This window comes from Amia ocellicauda, chromosome 9 (assembly GCF_036373705.1).
Source record: "Amia ocellicauda isolate fAmiCal2 chromosome 9, fAmiCal2.hap1, whole genome shotgun sequence".
NCBI classification, from domain to species: domain Eukaryota; kingdom Metazoa; phylum Chordata; class Actinopteri; order Amiiformes; family Amiidae; genus Amia; species Amia ocellicauda.
The window spans coordinates 35,611,309-35,625,669 of record NC_089858.1 but is presented as its reverse complement, the minus strand read 5'-3'; the positions used below and the strand labels follow the sequence as shown (position 1 = coordinate 35,625,669).

Below are 14,361 nucleotides of genomic sequence, written 5' to 3'. Positions count from 1 at the left end.
GGTACACTTGCACACAGTTTTTGAAGGAACTCGGCAGGTAGGTTGGCCCAAACATCTTGGAGAACTGACCACAGTTCTTCTGTGGATTTAGGCAGCCTCAGTTGCTTCTCTCTCTTCATGTCATCCCAGACAGACTCGATGATGTTGAGATCAGGGCTCTGTGGGGGCCAAACCGTCACTTCCAGGACTCCTTGTTCTTCTTTACGCTGAAGATAGTTCTTAATGACTGTCGCTGTATGTTTGGGGTCGTTGTCATGCTGCAGAATACATTTGGGATCAATCAGATGCCTCCCTGATGGTATTGCATGATGGATAAGTATCTGCCTGAACTTCTCAGCATTGAGGAGACCATTAATTCTGACCAAATCCCCAACTCCATTTGCAGAAATGCAGCCCAAACTTGCAAGGAACCTCCACCATGCTTCACAGTTGCCTGCAGACACTCATTCGTGTATCGCTCTCCAGCCCTTCGGTGAACAAACTGCCTTCTGCTACAGACAGATATTTCACATTTTTCCTCATCAGTCCAGAGCACCTGCTGCAATTTTTCTGCACCCCAGTTCCTGAGTTTTCGTGCATAGTTGAGTCGCTTGGCCTTGTTTTCACGTTGGAGGTGTGGCTTTTTGGCTGCAAGTCTTCCATGAAGGTCACTTCTGACCAGACTCCCCGGACAGTAGATGGGTGTACCAGGGTCCCACTGTTTTCTGCCAATTCTGAGCTGATGGCACTGCTGGACATCTTCCGACTGCGAAGGGAAGTAAGCATGATGCGTCTTTCATCTGCTGCAGTAAGTTTCCATGGCCGACCACTGCATCTATGGTCCTCAACGTTGCCTGTTTCTTTGTGCTTCTTCAAAAGAGCTTGGACAGCACATCTGGAAACCCCTGTCTGCCTGGGAGAGACCTTGCTGATGCAGTAGAACTACCTTGTGTCTTGTTGCTATGCTCAGTCATGCCATGGTTTATGACTTTTGACAGTAAACTGTCTTCAGCAACCTCACCTTGTTAGCTGAGTTTGGCTGTTCCTCACCCAGTTTTATTCCTCCTACACAGCGGTTTGTGTTTCAGTAAATGATTGTTTCAACCTACATATTGAATTGATGATCATTAGCACCTGTTTGGTATAATTGTTTAATCATACACCTGACTATATGCCTACGAAATCACTGACTTTGTGCAAATATACCTAGAAGAATTGATGCTGTTTTGAAGGCAAAGGGTGTTTTTTCTTCTGTTCACTCACTTTGCATTTAGTGAATTGATTAATATAATCTATTAACGTCTATTTTTGAAAGCATTCTTACTTTACAGCATTTTTTCACACCTGCCTAAAACTTTTGCACAGTACTGTATATATATGTATATTTTTATAAAGATGTTATCTGAAAAGAAAGCAGCAATGGAATTGGGCTGTTTTGCAAAATGTTTTAATGGCTATGTTAACTGTTTTGAGAGCAGAAACATGTCAAATCAATTGAGAACAACTGTAATTATAAAACACAAGGATATAACAGAGAATGATATGCCCCATTTTTAACTCTTTTGTAACATGGGAGAATGGCCCATGTGTGTATATGAAAATGTTAAAAGTGCAATGGGCTGAGAAAACACTGCAAAACAAACAGGCCAAAGATGGACAAAAGAAGCGATAGAATGGATCTCAAGAGATTAAAAAAGACCCAGAAGACTACATAAAAGATGGAAAGGAGACCAGACATAAAGGCTGATGATAATATTTAAGTATATAAAACCAATATAATGATGTATAGGATTTATTATATTGTATTATTTATTATATTATAATTTACAGCTGCACACATACACAATTAAAAGGGTACAATACAGAACATGTGTAGAACAGAGTGTGCTAACTCCACTGCTACCACTAAACAGATAAAACTAGAATGTAACGTTTCTGAAGATACTTTTCATGTGAGTACTTTTTGTGTCATAGATATGTATTATATTTATGGCGGGATGCAGGTTTATAACAGTGATAGTTTGTAATCAATGTAGTAATAGTATAGTTTAGGTTAGGAGAAGTATGTGTCTGTAATAATTGTAAAAATAAGTATGTTAGTAGCTGTTGTATAATATCAGGCATGTTCATAATAGTATTATTATTATTATTATTATTATTATTATTATTATTATTATTATTATTATTATGGGAATGGGAATGACAATGGGAATAGTCCCAAGTGTAATTAAGGTGTTTTTTACATCATGTTAATAATGTGGTAAAAATATGATGTATCTTAAGTCTTATGTCTTTTAAGAAAGTGCTTAAATTAAACTTTTCCCTTTTCTGTTCTGTTATACTTTTATTCTGTTCTCCCAAAATTTAAAAAACTTTGTCTGATAAATTTTGCTTACAGGAACAGTGAAGGTAACTCTATTCCTGTCCCCGTTTCCTCTGTCGTAACCAGGACAGTCTCTACTGGCAACACCACAAATGGAATAATCGCAAATGGATTTCTTTTTAAATATAATTACATAAGGCTCCAATGCATCACCTCTGTAGATAAAGTAATGGTTCCCTGCAAAGTCATGGTTATCCTCCCCTCCGCCTCCTGCTGCAGCACTGGCCTTGTGCAGAAAACCACTGCGACTGTCCTGACAGGAGAGCCCTGGTTATACGGGTGGAGCCCTGCTGTCTCCCGCTGTGTTCACTGTATCCTGGCCTATTCAGAAGCAAACACACACACACACCTTACACACACACACACACACACACACACACTGACTGAAAAACACAGAGACCATTGAAGGGGTAAAATGAGAAGATACAGGCCCACTATATGAGTCAAAGATAAGGCTGTAATATACTGTAGTGCAGTGTAGTTGTCAGTGATGGGAACCTGATTTACACCACATGAAGACATTGTACATTAAGATACTTTAAATTCGAGTTATTATTATGATTATGATTATTATTATTATAACTGATGTTTTAGTGGTAGCAGTGGATTTAGCACATAATATCGTCAGCAAATACAGCAGCATTAGTATCCTGTGGTCCCTGTTAAAAAAAACTACACCAAAAAAAAAAGTTGAAGTTGATTTTGAAATTAAACTGATCTTCGGCGCTGGTGGCCTCATAAAAGATAGCACTTTACAATGTTTTATCACACTACTTGCCTTGCGTTACTAGTACTCGTATTATTTTGATTTCCCCTATGCTGCCTTTCCCGTGGCCCTTGACTGTGACCTAACATCTTGTCTGCACTCGGCTTTTACAATCCAGGATGTAAGACCTTGTATATTGTGTAAATTGGAACGTGTATTATGCTTTGAATTGCACTGTATTATGTACATTTAAATTTGTAATGTTTTATGACTTGAACTGCACTGTATTTTTGCACTTTGTATTGCGCTTATATTTTGTAAGTCGCCCTGGATAAGGGCATCTGCTAAGAAATAAATAATAATAATAATTAATAATAAAAGGCTGAATGCAGTTTGTTTTCAAAGGCCTGTGTATCAGTAAAATACCATAAACCATATTTTCCTCAGAGGGTGAGGGGCGTGAGTTCAGCACCACGGAGAGCGCTCCCTCCCTCCTGTCTCTGAGCTCAACACAGCTCTCACCCCGCCCTCCCTGTCCCTCAGCCCTCACTGTGGCCCCCGAGGGCCAGCGGGGAAGCGGTCGATTGCTGGGCTCGAGTCCCGGGTCGATGAGACAGGCAGTCTGAGCGGCCAGTCAAACGACCTTCGATCCGCCGCTCCCTGTGCGGCGACTGCAGTGGCGCACGGACAGCATCGCATAAATTCACCAAAAAGCAATAAGAGCTGAAGTCACACTCTCCTGCTGCCGTAATTTGCAACGTTAACTCGCGTTTACAATGCAACTCATGCATCGCCATCTACGCCCTTTTCATCTCTTCTTCTCGTTTAGAAATGTATTTATTATGGCGATATTAATATTTTGAATTTTAAACAGGTGTCAGATTTTGCGGTGCAATCATTTTACCGTGCCCTATAGATAGGTGAGTTGAAAAGTCCTTCAGGAAAGCAAGAAGACGGTTTTAACCCCCCCACCCCCGCACCTCCCCTCATCTGGAAATATGCCACGTGTCTAGTATAAAATATCTGCCTTTGTCGCACAATTGTAACAGGATGGTGCTACTATTGGTAGCCACTGGAATAAAATTGATGCGTTAAATGAAGACGAATACAGCAGTATTAAACAAAACCTTTAAGAATGAAACAGAAATCCTTTGCAATATCTAGGCTTTTCATTATTCTCTAAAGTTGCTTTAGTAAAACCTTTTTGCTTTAACCTCAAATCCTTCTTAAACATTTGCAATAAATACAGCTTTGTGTGCTGGTTGCTGGTAAAGAGGCGATATTATTTTGTTGTTATTTCTCTATTATTTATTATCTTAAGCATATACACTTGTTTATATTTTACTTTATTTTACATATATTTTTATCCTGTCTCCGTCTTGTGTCTTTTCAGTTAAAATATGAAGCCGTGACGTCAGATTTTGAAAGAGCAATGTTTTTTTCATGAGCCACTGCTGGTATAAAAAATTACAATCCCTGGAAAAACATCCGACAAGCATCTCTGGTCAACACGGGACAACGACAAAGTAGCAGAGGAGGGCATTTCATTTCAACTAACTAACAACGAAATAAGCTATATTAAAAAAATAAACTGTAGGCGACCTTCAATCACTCACCCTGCCTCCCACCAAATCTACACACACTGACCTCCCTCTCTCTATCTCTCTCTCCCGCAGACGCTCCACCATGCTTTAATTAATTCACTGCAAAGCACGCAGGACCACGGACCTGTCAGCACAGCCTCTTATTTCATATGCGGGTATTGCAGTGATAGGGGTGGGGTGGGGGCGCGATTATTTGAATAAAATACACATAAAAAAATATAAAAACTGCAGTAAAGTCTAACAGGAAAGTGTTCGTGATAAATACGGAAACGGTCCTATTCCTTGCAGTGAAGTGTTTTAGCTCTGATTAACATCTCTCCAGAAAAGCCACGCCGTTGTCTGCAATCTTTAAAATCCGCGTCGCTCCAGCTCAGCTCTCACAGAGGCGATGCATCCCCCTCCCCCACCCTCCTTTATCGATTTATGTTTTCTACTTGACAGCAATAAAACGGGTATATTCTGTCTGGACTGCGATACTTCACAATGTTTTACTGTACAATTAGTGTTTGGGGCCCCAACCCAAAGCTGAAACACGAACACCTGACCTCCTTCTCTAGGCGTGGGCTCCCTGAGACCATCTAGGCTGGAATAAATGCAGAAACTCGGCAATCAGGCATGGCTGAGCCCATGCATTGCAGTGATATTGCACTACACATCTCCACACTTCAAATACCCCTTGTAATATTAACGGCCAATTGCAGAACCATCTGAACCTCAAAATATGAATATAAAAAACTTTGTACTTACATTAAATCCGAGTTGAAGTCCCCACACTGCATCTTGTTCAACCTCTTTTCATTTATAAACTTTTTTTGGCTGCCACTAAAATATATGCATACATATATTTTATAACGCCCTTTCTGGGGAAGCTGCAATATCACCGTATAGTGTTCATTGCCCCGTCAAGTCCTTCTGCCCCGTAACGCACATTGGCTAGTTCAACGGCCAATTACTGTGAACTTCACATACAACGAGTTGTACGGTACTCCAGTCGGCACACCTTTGTAGTAAAATCAACGGAGGGTAACCCTGCTCAGTCACAAGCTACTTCTCGATTTGATCACATTAACTCATTAGCGTGTGCTGTCATGCTAGGGAATGATTCGAATAACATTAAATAGGGTTGAATGCATGTTGAATTTAAGTGCCGACCTACACTATATCCCACACGCAATGCAACTGGATTTGTTTTAACTTGAATCATTCCTAACCGTTACAAGAGTTATAGAAATCATACCAGTAAGAAATCTGTTTAGTGATGACAAGCTTGGTTGGGTGTTGGTCTATTTCGTTAGGTGCTTCATACAATGGTTCCACGATTCACAATAGCCTATATAGTTTTGCTGTATTGCTGCTATGAATGATTAGAGAAGTGAGATGGCAACATTTCGCGATATAATTGCATTGCATTTTGGTTGCTGCATCAACAACGTGGAGAAAAAGAGGGATGCGATGATGAGGGGGAAAAAAGTGTGTGGTGATTTGTGCCCCCTCCCTCCCTTTCTCAGGGGACCTGGGCTTTTTTGCAGATGTTTGCAGGTTTGCCCGTCTGCGCCGCCTTCTGCCCGTCAGATGACGCTGCCGGTGTTGGGCTATAAAAGCACCTGAGCCACAGGACCGCATTGGCATCTCTCCTCCATTCCGTCTCACTCCCACTCACTCCCAGGAGCACCGGCGGGCACAGACAGCAGCGACAGGGAGACAGAAAAACCGCAACCATGAGTTTCTCCAGTGACATCTACTCATCCAGCTCCTATCGGAAGATATTCGGCGACGCTCCTCGAGTTTCCTCCCGCATCTCGGTCGGCAGCAGCCCGTCCAGGATCTCCGGGTACCGCTCCGCCCCGGCTCCGCACCACCGCAGCTATGGCTCGTCCTCTGCCGTCTCCTCCTCCTCCTACCGCAAGATCGGCACCGGCAGGAGCGCCTACTCCTCCGTGTCCGAGAGCTTCGACCTGTCTCAGTCCACGGCCGTCACCAACGAGCTCAAGATCATCCGCACCAACGAGAAGGAGCAGCTGCAGGGGCTCAACGACCGCTTCGTGACGTTCATCGAGAAGGTGCACCAGCTGGAGCAGCAGAACAAGCTGCTGGAGGCCGAGGTGACCCTGCTGCGCCGGCGCCAGGCCGAGCCCTCGCGCCTGCACGAGCTCTACGAGCAGGAGATCCGCGAGCTGCGCAGCCGCGTGGAGGAGCTGAGCCACGAGAAGAGCCAGATGCACCAGGACTGCGCGCAGATGAGCGAGGCGCTGGAGCGCGTCCGGGAGAAGCTGGAGGAGGAGACGCGGCTGCGGGAGGAGGCGGAGGGCACGCTCAAGGGCTACCGAAAGGACGTGGACGACGCCACCCTCGCCCGCCTGGAGCTGGAGAAGAAGGTGGAGTCGCTGCTGGACGAGATCGCCTTCCTCAGGAAAGTGCACGAGGAGGAGGTGCAGGAGATGCAGGTCTCCATGCAAGCATCCCAGGTAACGCGGTCGCAACCAGTACTGTCGCTGTGCTTCTAGAAATTCCGACCACGTATTTTGGGCCCCCGATAGAGTGGCCGGGGAGCTCTGAGGGAGTACAGGGGTGGGAGGGCACAGCATGTCAAAACGACTGCCGATGTAGGGGCTTCGGGTGATCTGAAGTGTATGAATACTGAACACACCCCGTCGTGTTAGACGTTAAAAATGATACCCGAGTTTGAATGCCGCATCTCGACTGTGCGGGATCTCCCTGCTCGATAAAACTTAACAGGCACTGCAGTCACAGCCGACTGCACCCGCCCCCGCGCACACCGCGTCTGTGCAGCCCCCCCTCTGGTGCTCCTGTGGGACTGCGCAGCGCTGACCGCAAAAGTGTTATTTCTTTGGAAGGGAGCCAAAACCAAACTGTCGATCTCCTCGAACATCGCCGTCGTCAGCCACCCGTTTTTGTAACGCAGGAGCTAAGAAAGAACACGTGCAAAATGCACATGCTTTACCTTACCCTATGTTGCGCGAGGTCGGTCAGGGGTGCGACGGGCATGTGCGAGCCGCGCGGCCGGGCGCGAGACGAGGCGCAGTATTCTGGGTGTGGCCCGCAGGAGGGCGCGCGGCCGGCCGATTAGAACGCTGTCCCGGCCAATCACAGTCTCTGTCAAACACTCGCCAAGGGTGCATTTTAGAAGTTCGTATACTTGCATAAAAGTAACAGGTCCAAACAAGATACACTTAAAATCCGTTGATAATTGCCTTAAAAAGGTGAAAAACTTTCCAGCGTATATTTTAACTGCATTTAGGACACCTAATGCGCCTGAGACAAGTTTTATTTTATTTAGACATTAGATCTTCAGTTTCTGTATATTTGCAACATTTTAAATAAAAGCTTAAATAAGGTTGAATAAGTTTAAGATTGATAAGAAGTGACACATCTTGCCTCTTAGTCCCTCTGAAATAAATCGCTGTTAGCGCATTCTGGGTATCTTGTTGCCCTATGACTTTCTCGCTCCTACACACCCCAATACAGCGTCTGTGTAGCCTCATACGCCGCTGTAAAAACCAACCACTGCGTGTCTTTAATTCCGGTTTTGAGATGCTGAGTTGTGGTGCTGATGTGAGCCGTTAAACTCAACAGAGAAGTCAGCTGCGCTCTAGTCATACAACATTTAGGTGTTTATTTTGTATTTTGTTTTACCCATGTTAAAAAAGCCAAACCGCTTTAGTAATTCTTCATAAATGGTGTGCTGTTATTGTAAAGTGGGATAGGTGTGATTTGTGTACAAGGTCAGCAGGGTAAATCTTGTTGAAATTGCAGACAGCCCCGCAGTGCGTGCTGCCCCGCTGCCCTGCCCGCGCACACTGCGCTGCGCGAGCCGTCTGTAACCTTGCAGCACGCGGCTGTGTGACCTTCTCGTGCCTCGCACAAAATAGGCTCTGTGGCTTTTTTTTTTTTTTAACAAACTACTCTCCTGAAACAAACCACCAAACAATTAAATACATCAAATATGATACTTTATCTGCTCTGCAGTCAAATTAAGGCATATAAAAGGTTCTTAAATAGAAATTGCACCTGCTGCTTTACAGGGTGCTGTAGGCTAAGGCAGTGGTTTTCAAAACGGTCCTGGAGTACCCCCTGCCCCGCCTCTTTGTTCCAACCAAGGTCTTAATTGCTTAATTGAATCCTTAATTGACCTAACAAAGCAATATACAATTCAATTAAGTAATTAAGACCTAGTTTGGAACAAAACCAGCAGGGCAGGGGGTACTCCAGGACTGGTTTGAAAACCCCTGGGCTAAGGCAACCAAGAAAGTCCTGTCTGAACACTGAACATAATTAACCCTCAATATGATCACAAGTTAGCCACAATATTCTATTGCAATTCATACCCATGCTTTTATAGTATGTTTTGCCAATTTACATTGATAATCATAGAAAATATAAGAATGAACATTTGCATTGTATTGAAAGCAGTTTTTGCTGCAGCTCTGCCCTCTGTCAATCTCCACTTAACATTCTCCTCTGTCTTGTGGTGAAGGTCAGAGCTGCTACACGGCAAGGCACTCTAACCCAAGAGCTCTCTGATTTCAATGTGGTCTACAGTGCAACCCTCAAAAAATTAAATAATGAGGAATCCAATTAGGCTCCATTGCTCTTCCTTCAGTCTCTCTGCACAGCAGGCTGTTTATACAGAAGAGTGAACTGCTTTGCAGCAGCTGGAAATGTGCCAAGTACACCGTGCATAATACAAATAAGGGAAAAAAAAAAAACTAACAGAAAAACAATTACTTGACATTGAGCTCTGAGCTTCTTTACGGTATAAACCCTCAATTAAGAAAAGGGAAACAAAGCAACCATGTCCTGCCTTTTAAATATATAGATTTTACAAACATAAAACTTTAAACTGAAATGCTCATAGAGAGCAGCTTCAGCCTGCTGCATTCTCGGGATGTAAGATGCACAGATGTAGCTACAGTGTGGGAAAAGCAACGCTGATGGTACTACTGATGGCTCTTCCAGTCAGTGGTCTGGCAGAACAGTGATGTTACCATGAAGGGTTGGGTTTGGCCTGTGTGGAGACAGGGGTGGATCTCCCCAGAGAGGAGCAGTAACTTTATTACAGTTTGTAACTCAATAGCCCCTTTCAAGTTAGTATTACTGAGAAAAAGAATACAAAAAATGGCAAATTTCACCATGGGAGCAAAGAAACAAAATAGTGACCCAGCAACACCACAAAAATTGAGAAAATCAATCCTGCTAATTCCCCCATCCATCTTGTCTTCTGTGCATCTGTCCCTCTGTCTGCACGGCGGCCAGGTCTCTGTGGAGATGGACATGAGCAAGCCGGACCTGGCGGTGGCGCTGCGCGATATCCGGGCGCAGTATGAGAACCTGTCTGCCAAGAACCAGCAGCTGGCTGAGGAGTGGTACAAGTCCAAGTTCGCCAGTGTGTCGGAGGCGGCGGTGCGCAACACCGATGCCATCAAGCAGACGAAGGAGGAGCTGAGCGAATACCGCCGGCAGGTGCAGGCACGCACCCTGGAGATCGACGCTCTGCGCAACCATAACGAGGCGCTGGAGCGGCAGCTGCAGGAGATGGAGGACCGCCACGCCGGGGAGACCAGGGAGCTGCAGGTGAGGGGTGGAGTGAACTGTACGACCCTACACAACACTGTGCCACACTGCACCACAATACACTGTGCCACACTACACTGCGCCACGTTGTTCCACCCTGCACTAAACGCACACTGCATAACACCATGCTGACAACACTGTCCACTGACCGTACATGGGCACATGTCTGAGCTCTGTTTCCCAGCACCGCCATGTTATGTGTTATAAGTGAATGTGATGTGATGCACTGTGAGCTGAGCCCCCGTGTCTGTTTCCGTGGTGGTCGTAGGACATGATCCAGCAGCTGGAGACGGCGCTGAGGAACACGAAGGGAGAGATGGCCCGTCACCTGCGAGAGTACCAGGACCTGCTAAATGTCAAGATGGCACTGGACATCGAGATCGCTGCCTACAGGTACGGCTGGCCTCTGGGTGAGACTGGCACTGTCCCGCCCCACACTGTGAGGGTCAAAACATTAAAGATATATATATATATATAAATTGGCAAGCAGTACAGTTGCTCATGTATAGTTCACCTCCTAGTCTTGCTATCTTGCTTTGGAAAACCCTGTTAAATAATGTATCGTTCTCTCTGCTCTCTCCCTCACACATTGCAGGAAGCTGTTGGAGGGTGAGGAGACCCGCCTGAGCACAGTAGGAGGCGCTCTCATGCATTCCGGCTATTCCGGCTTCTCGTCCGCCTCCCTCTACTCCAGGTCCTACGCCATGAGCTCCAGCGCCCCCTACAGGAGGGCCGAGGCCAAGCCTGAGGAGCCGGAAGAGGAAGAGGAGGATGAGGATGAGGCAGAGAATGGGGAGGAGGTAGAGGTGGAGGAAGGAGAGGGAGAAGATGAGGGAGGAGAGGATGAGGAGGAGGAGGAGGAGGAAGAGAAAGATAAGAAGGGGAAACCTGCCACCAAAACCAGCAAGAGCTAAACACCCATAAGCCCCCATTTTTCTCCACCCCCACCCACCCCAGAGTGGCATCGCTGATTCCACCCTGTTCCATACCGCCCCCCAACACATCATCCCCCAACCCACACCCACAGAAACCACCGCACTCAGAGTCACACCGTCTGAATCCAACATGAGCACGAACGCCAAGTTTAAAGGAAAACGTTGAAAAACACACAGTTCAAATTGCTATTGAAAAGGCTGATCGAATTGCGATTCACCACTGCGATACCATACTATGCCTTAAAACATGAATATATCCACACTGAACAACTCCAGTGCTTCTCTCACAATCGTGTGATGTGTCTTACTGTGAAACGTAGTGAATTGTAAAGTAGAATGTGCAGGGGATGAATCTAGGCCTAGTGCACATCGAGGCTTCTTCATAGGCCAGCAAAGACAGGCCTCTCCCGTGCAAATCACACATCATGTGTAGTACAACACAGTGCAAACAAAACCGCTAAAACCCATGCAGCTTGATGAGGAGAGGATCTGGCTCATGGTTTTGGTGCCTGACTGATGGTGTTATCCCACTGCCCCGGCACCAGCACAATGCGCTAAAGCACAGCCCTGCCCCCGCCTGACTCCGCAGAGCTCAGCGTCAGACGCCACCCACACACACGTGTCTCTCTGCGCGGAGTTCATTTTACATCACAAAGCACAGCGGTCAGTATCGGGCAGTGGAGGGAAGCAGAGAGTGGACGGGCCCCTGACCTGAGACCAGGGCGAGGTCTCAAGCAGAGATTTTGCTTGGGCGGGCCGTTGTCTGCCTGTCTGGTAGAGGAAAGGCAAACGCAGATCTGGATCACAACTGATTTTAACTGAACTGCAGTGAATCAACCTAGGTGCTATTCACCCCAACCCTCAGCCATGTCCACTTCTCGTTTCTTCAGGCCGGTCCAGCAGAGTGCAGAAGCCAAAATGAAAGACGTCAACAAACAAAGAAATGAAGTGAAAACTTTCCAAGAAACGTTGGAAAGAAACCAAACCAGAAAGTTTAAAGTGTTATGAATTAAGAAAAGAATGGGAATGGTCAGAAATCAGTGAGGATGAGAGATGGGCAGACAAGAGCAGACGCAAGCAAGCATGGCAATGGCGATAGTAAAGGTATGAGACAGACAGGGACTTCGTGAAAACAGCCTTTAAAGCATTAAGAGCCAGCCACAGATTACCACTTGTCTCGGACTCCCCAGTTTTATTTTAGGTTGGGTATTCCAAGACTAGTGTTAATGTCTCTCGCACACAAACACACATCTAAATATACGTCTGCTCTTCACTTCTGTCACTTGTCCAGAGAGGGAACACAGAAACCTACATCTTCGCACGGTTCCCCCCAACACAGCAAACAGCAAAAACATTCCAGAGAAAAAGCAGAATGCATCATGTTTATAAATATATAAATCAACGCCTCAGAAAAATCGTCACGTATCATGGAAACAGTAGAGCAGAAGTGATAACAGCTTCTTCCACAGGACCACCACACCCCAAAGGGCTGAGTGGAGAGCTGGTCCCCACGATGCAACAAGCTTTGCCGCAATCTACTGTACTGTAACTTTCAGCACCGCTGTTTGTTGAATATTTATCTATCCATCTACAGCTACATCTACTGAGCGAAGAACACCCCCCACACCAAACGCAGCCTCTCATCCCCTCGGTGCAGTTCAGCGGTGCAGTCCTCTCGGACGTGGCGCTGTCAGGAACAGGCCGGCGGTCTGCCTCGGGCCACCTGCGCCTGACAGAGCGACACTTTACAGTAGCTGCAGGGCAAGGCTGGTGAGGAATATATGGACTTATTGTTATATAACCAACGCCCCAAGCCAGCAGCACCAGTTCAGGTATAGGGTGCCCCTCCACCCTCACCTGCTCTGTGCTCTTACTGCAGGTGCTGTATTTCAAAGGGGCTGTGCGGTCCCATTGTCTTAGACAGGAAACTAATCGATGTATTTGTTTATTTTGTTGCTGTAGTCCTGGGCAGGAGTAGATTGAGACACTAGCAGGTGGAAGAGGCAGGGGGATATACCTGTACAGCCATCTGGCTCCGGTATGAGGAGGCTGCAGCAGAGCACTGGCCTGGCGTTTCTTGGCATTGTGCAGTTTAAGTGATTTATATGGCAATGAAACCGAGGCGGGTCAATGTGTCTGGTAACCAGGCAGAATCAGCATGATCCCAAATGAAATATTGAATACAGTGAACCACAATATATTAAATAAATAAATACACCAATTAACAAATACATTAATCAACAGTGATGCACGGCCTGATGATGCGAGCCTCATACAGATGGGTAACAGAGATTTGCTTACAGAGTGTAAAATGTGTTAATTGCCTTAAACATTAAGAATTAAAAAAAAAATAGGAGAAAAAAACAAAAAACTATCATCTTTCACTGCATATCACACCCGGCAAGAGAGGCTGAAGAGACTGTGGGACTCGACACGCTGTGCTTCCCACTGTGACGCTGTCTCTGCGGAGAGAGACTGCTGCTTCCTCACATACCCTGGAGTGACATTCTTCCCAATGCCAAATAAAGCCATTTATTAACCAAATCACTGACTTGTGTTTTTATTACTAGTGATATTACCTTTAATTATATATATATATATATATATATATATATATATATATATATTGTGTAACCTTTCATACCAGTAAGGGTTCCAGTGCTTTTCCATCACATTCTTGTCACAAGACGATTGGCTCTCTCTCTTCTTCAGACCCCCCCCACGGCTCCAGTATTGGTGTACAGAAAAAGGTCAGATGCGAACACAGCAGCTTCCCCGTCGAGCCAGCCTGCCACATAGCAGCATTTAACTCCAGGAACACGTGAGGGGTAGAACAAGGGTAAACAAGCTCCACACAAAATGTTTTATGCAGCAGCAAACCTACAGAGAAGATTGGGATTCTTCACAAGACCACATTTTTAGGATTGGTCCATCTCTTCCCTTCTCTCTCTCTCAGCTGTCTGCACCTGCCCTTCCCACACCACACACAGTGTCGATTAAACCACACTCGCTTCACTTTGTAACCACCAACCCCCTGAAATGGCAACCAAGGGTCAGTCAGCAGGTGGAGCGGGGAACAGGCTGTGAGCAGGTAAAGAGATGGGATTCTTGTTCTGGTTTCGGTCCAGTATACATCAGGCTTGATTGGTACCGAAGCTTTTA

General features: G+C 45.8%; 1 protein-coding gene across 1 annotated transcript; it reads left to right on the top strand.

Moving 5' to 3' along the window:
• The first annotated feature begins 6,294 nt into the window (after positions 1–6,294).
• neff1 (neuronal intermediate filament family member 1) lies at positions 6,295–13,743 on the top strand. The gene is made up of 4 exons (XM_066714258.1): positions 6,295–7,137; positions 9,947–10,264; positions 10,533–10,657; positions 10,860–13,743. Exons 1-4 carry the CDS (start codon positions 6,391–6,393, stop codon positions 11,176–11,178), a joined length of 1,509 nt encoding a protein of 502 aa, XP_066570355.1. The 5' UTR covers positions 6,295–6,390; the 3' UTR covers positions 11,179–13,743.
• Positions 13,744–14,361: the final 618 nt, after the last annotated feature.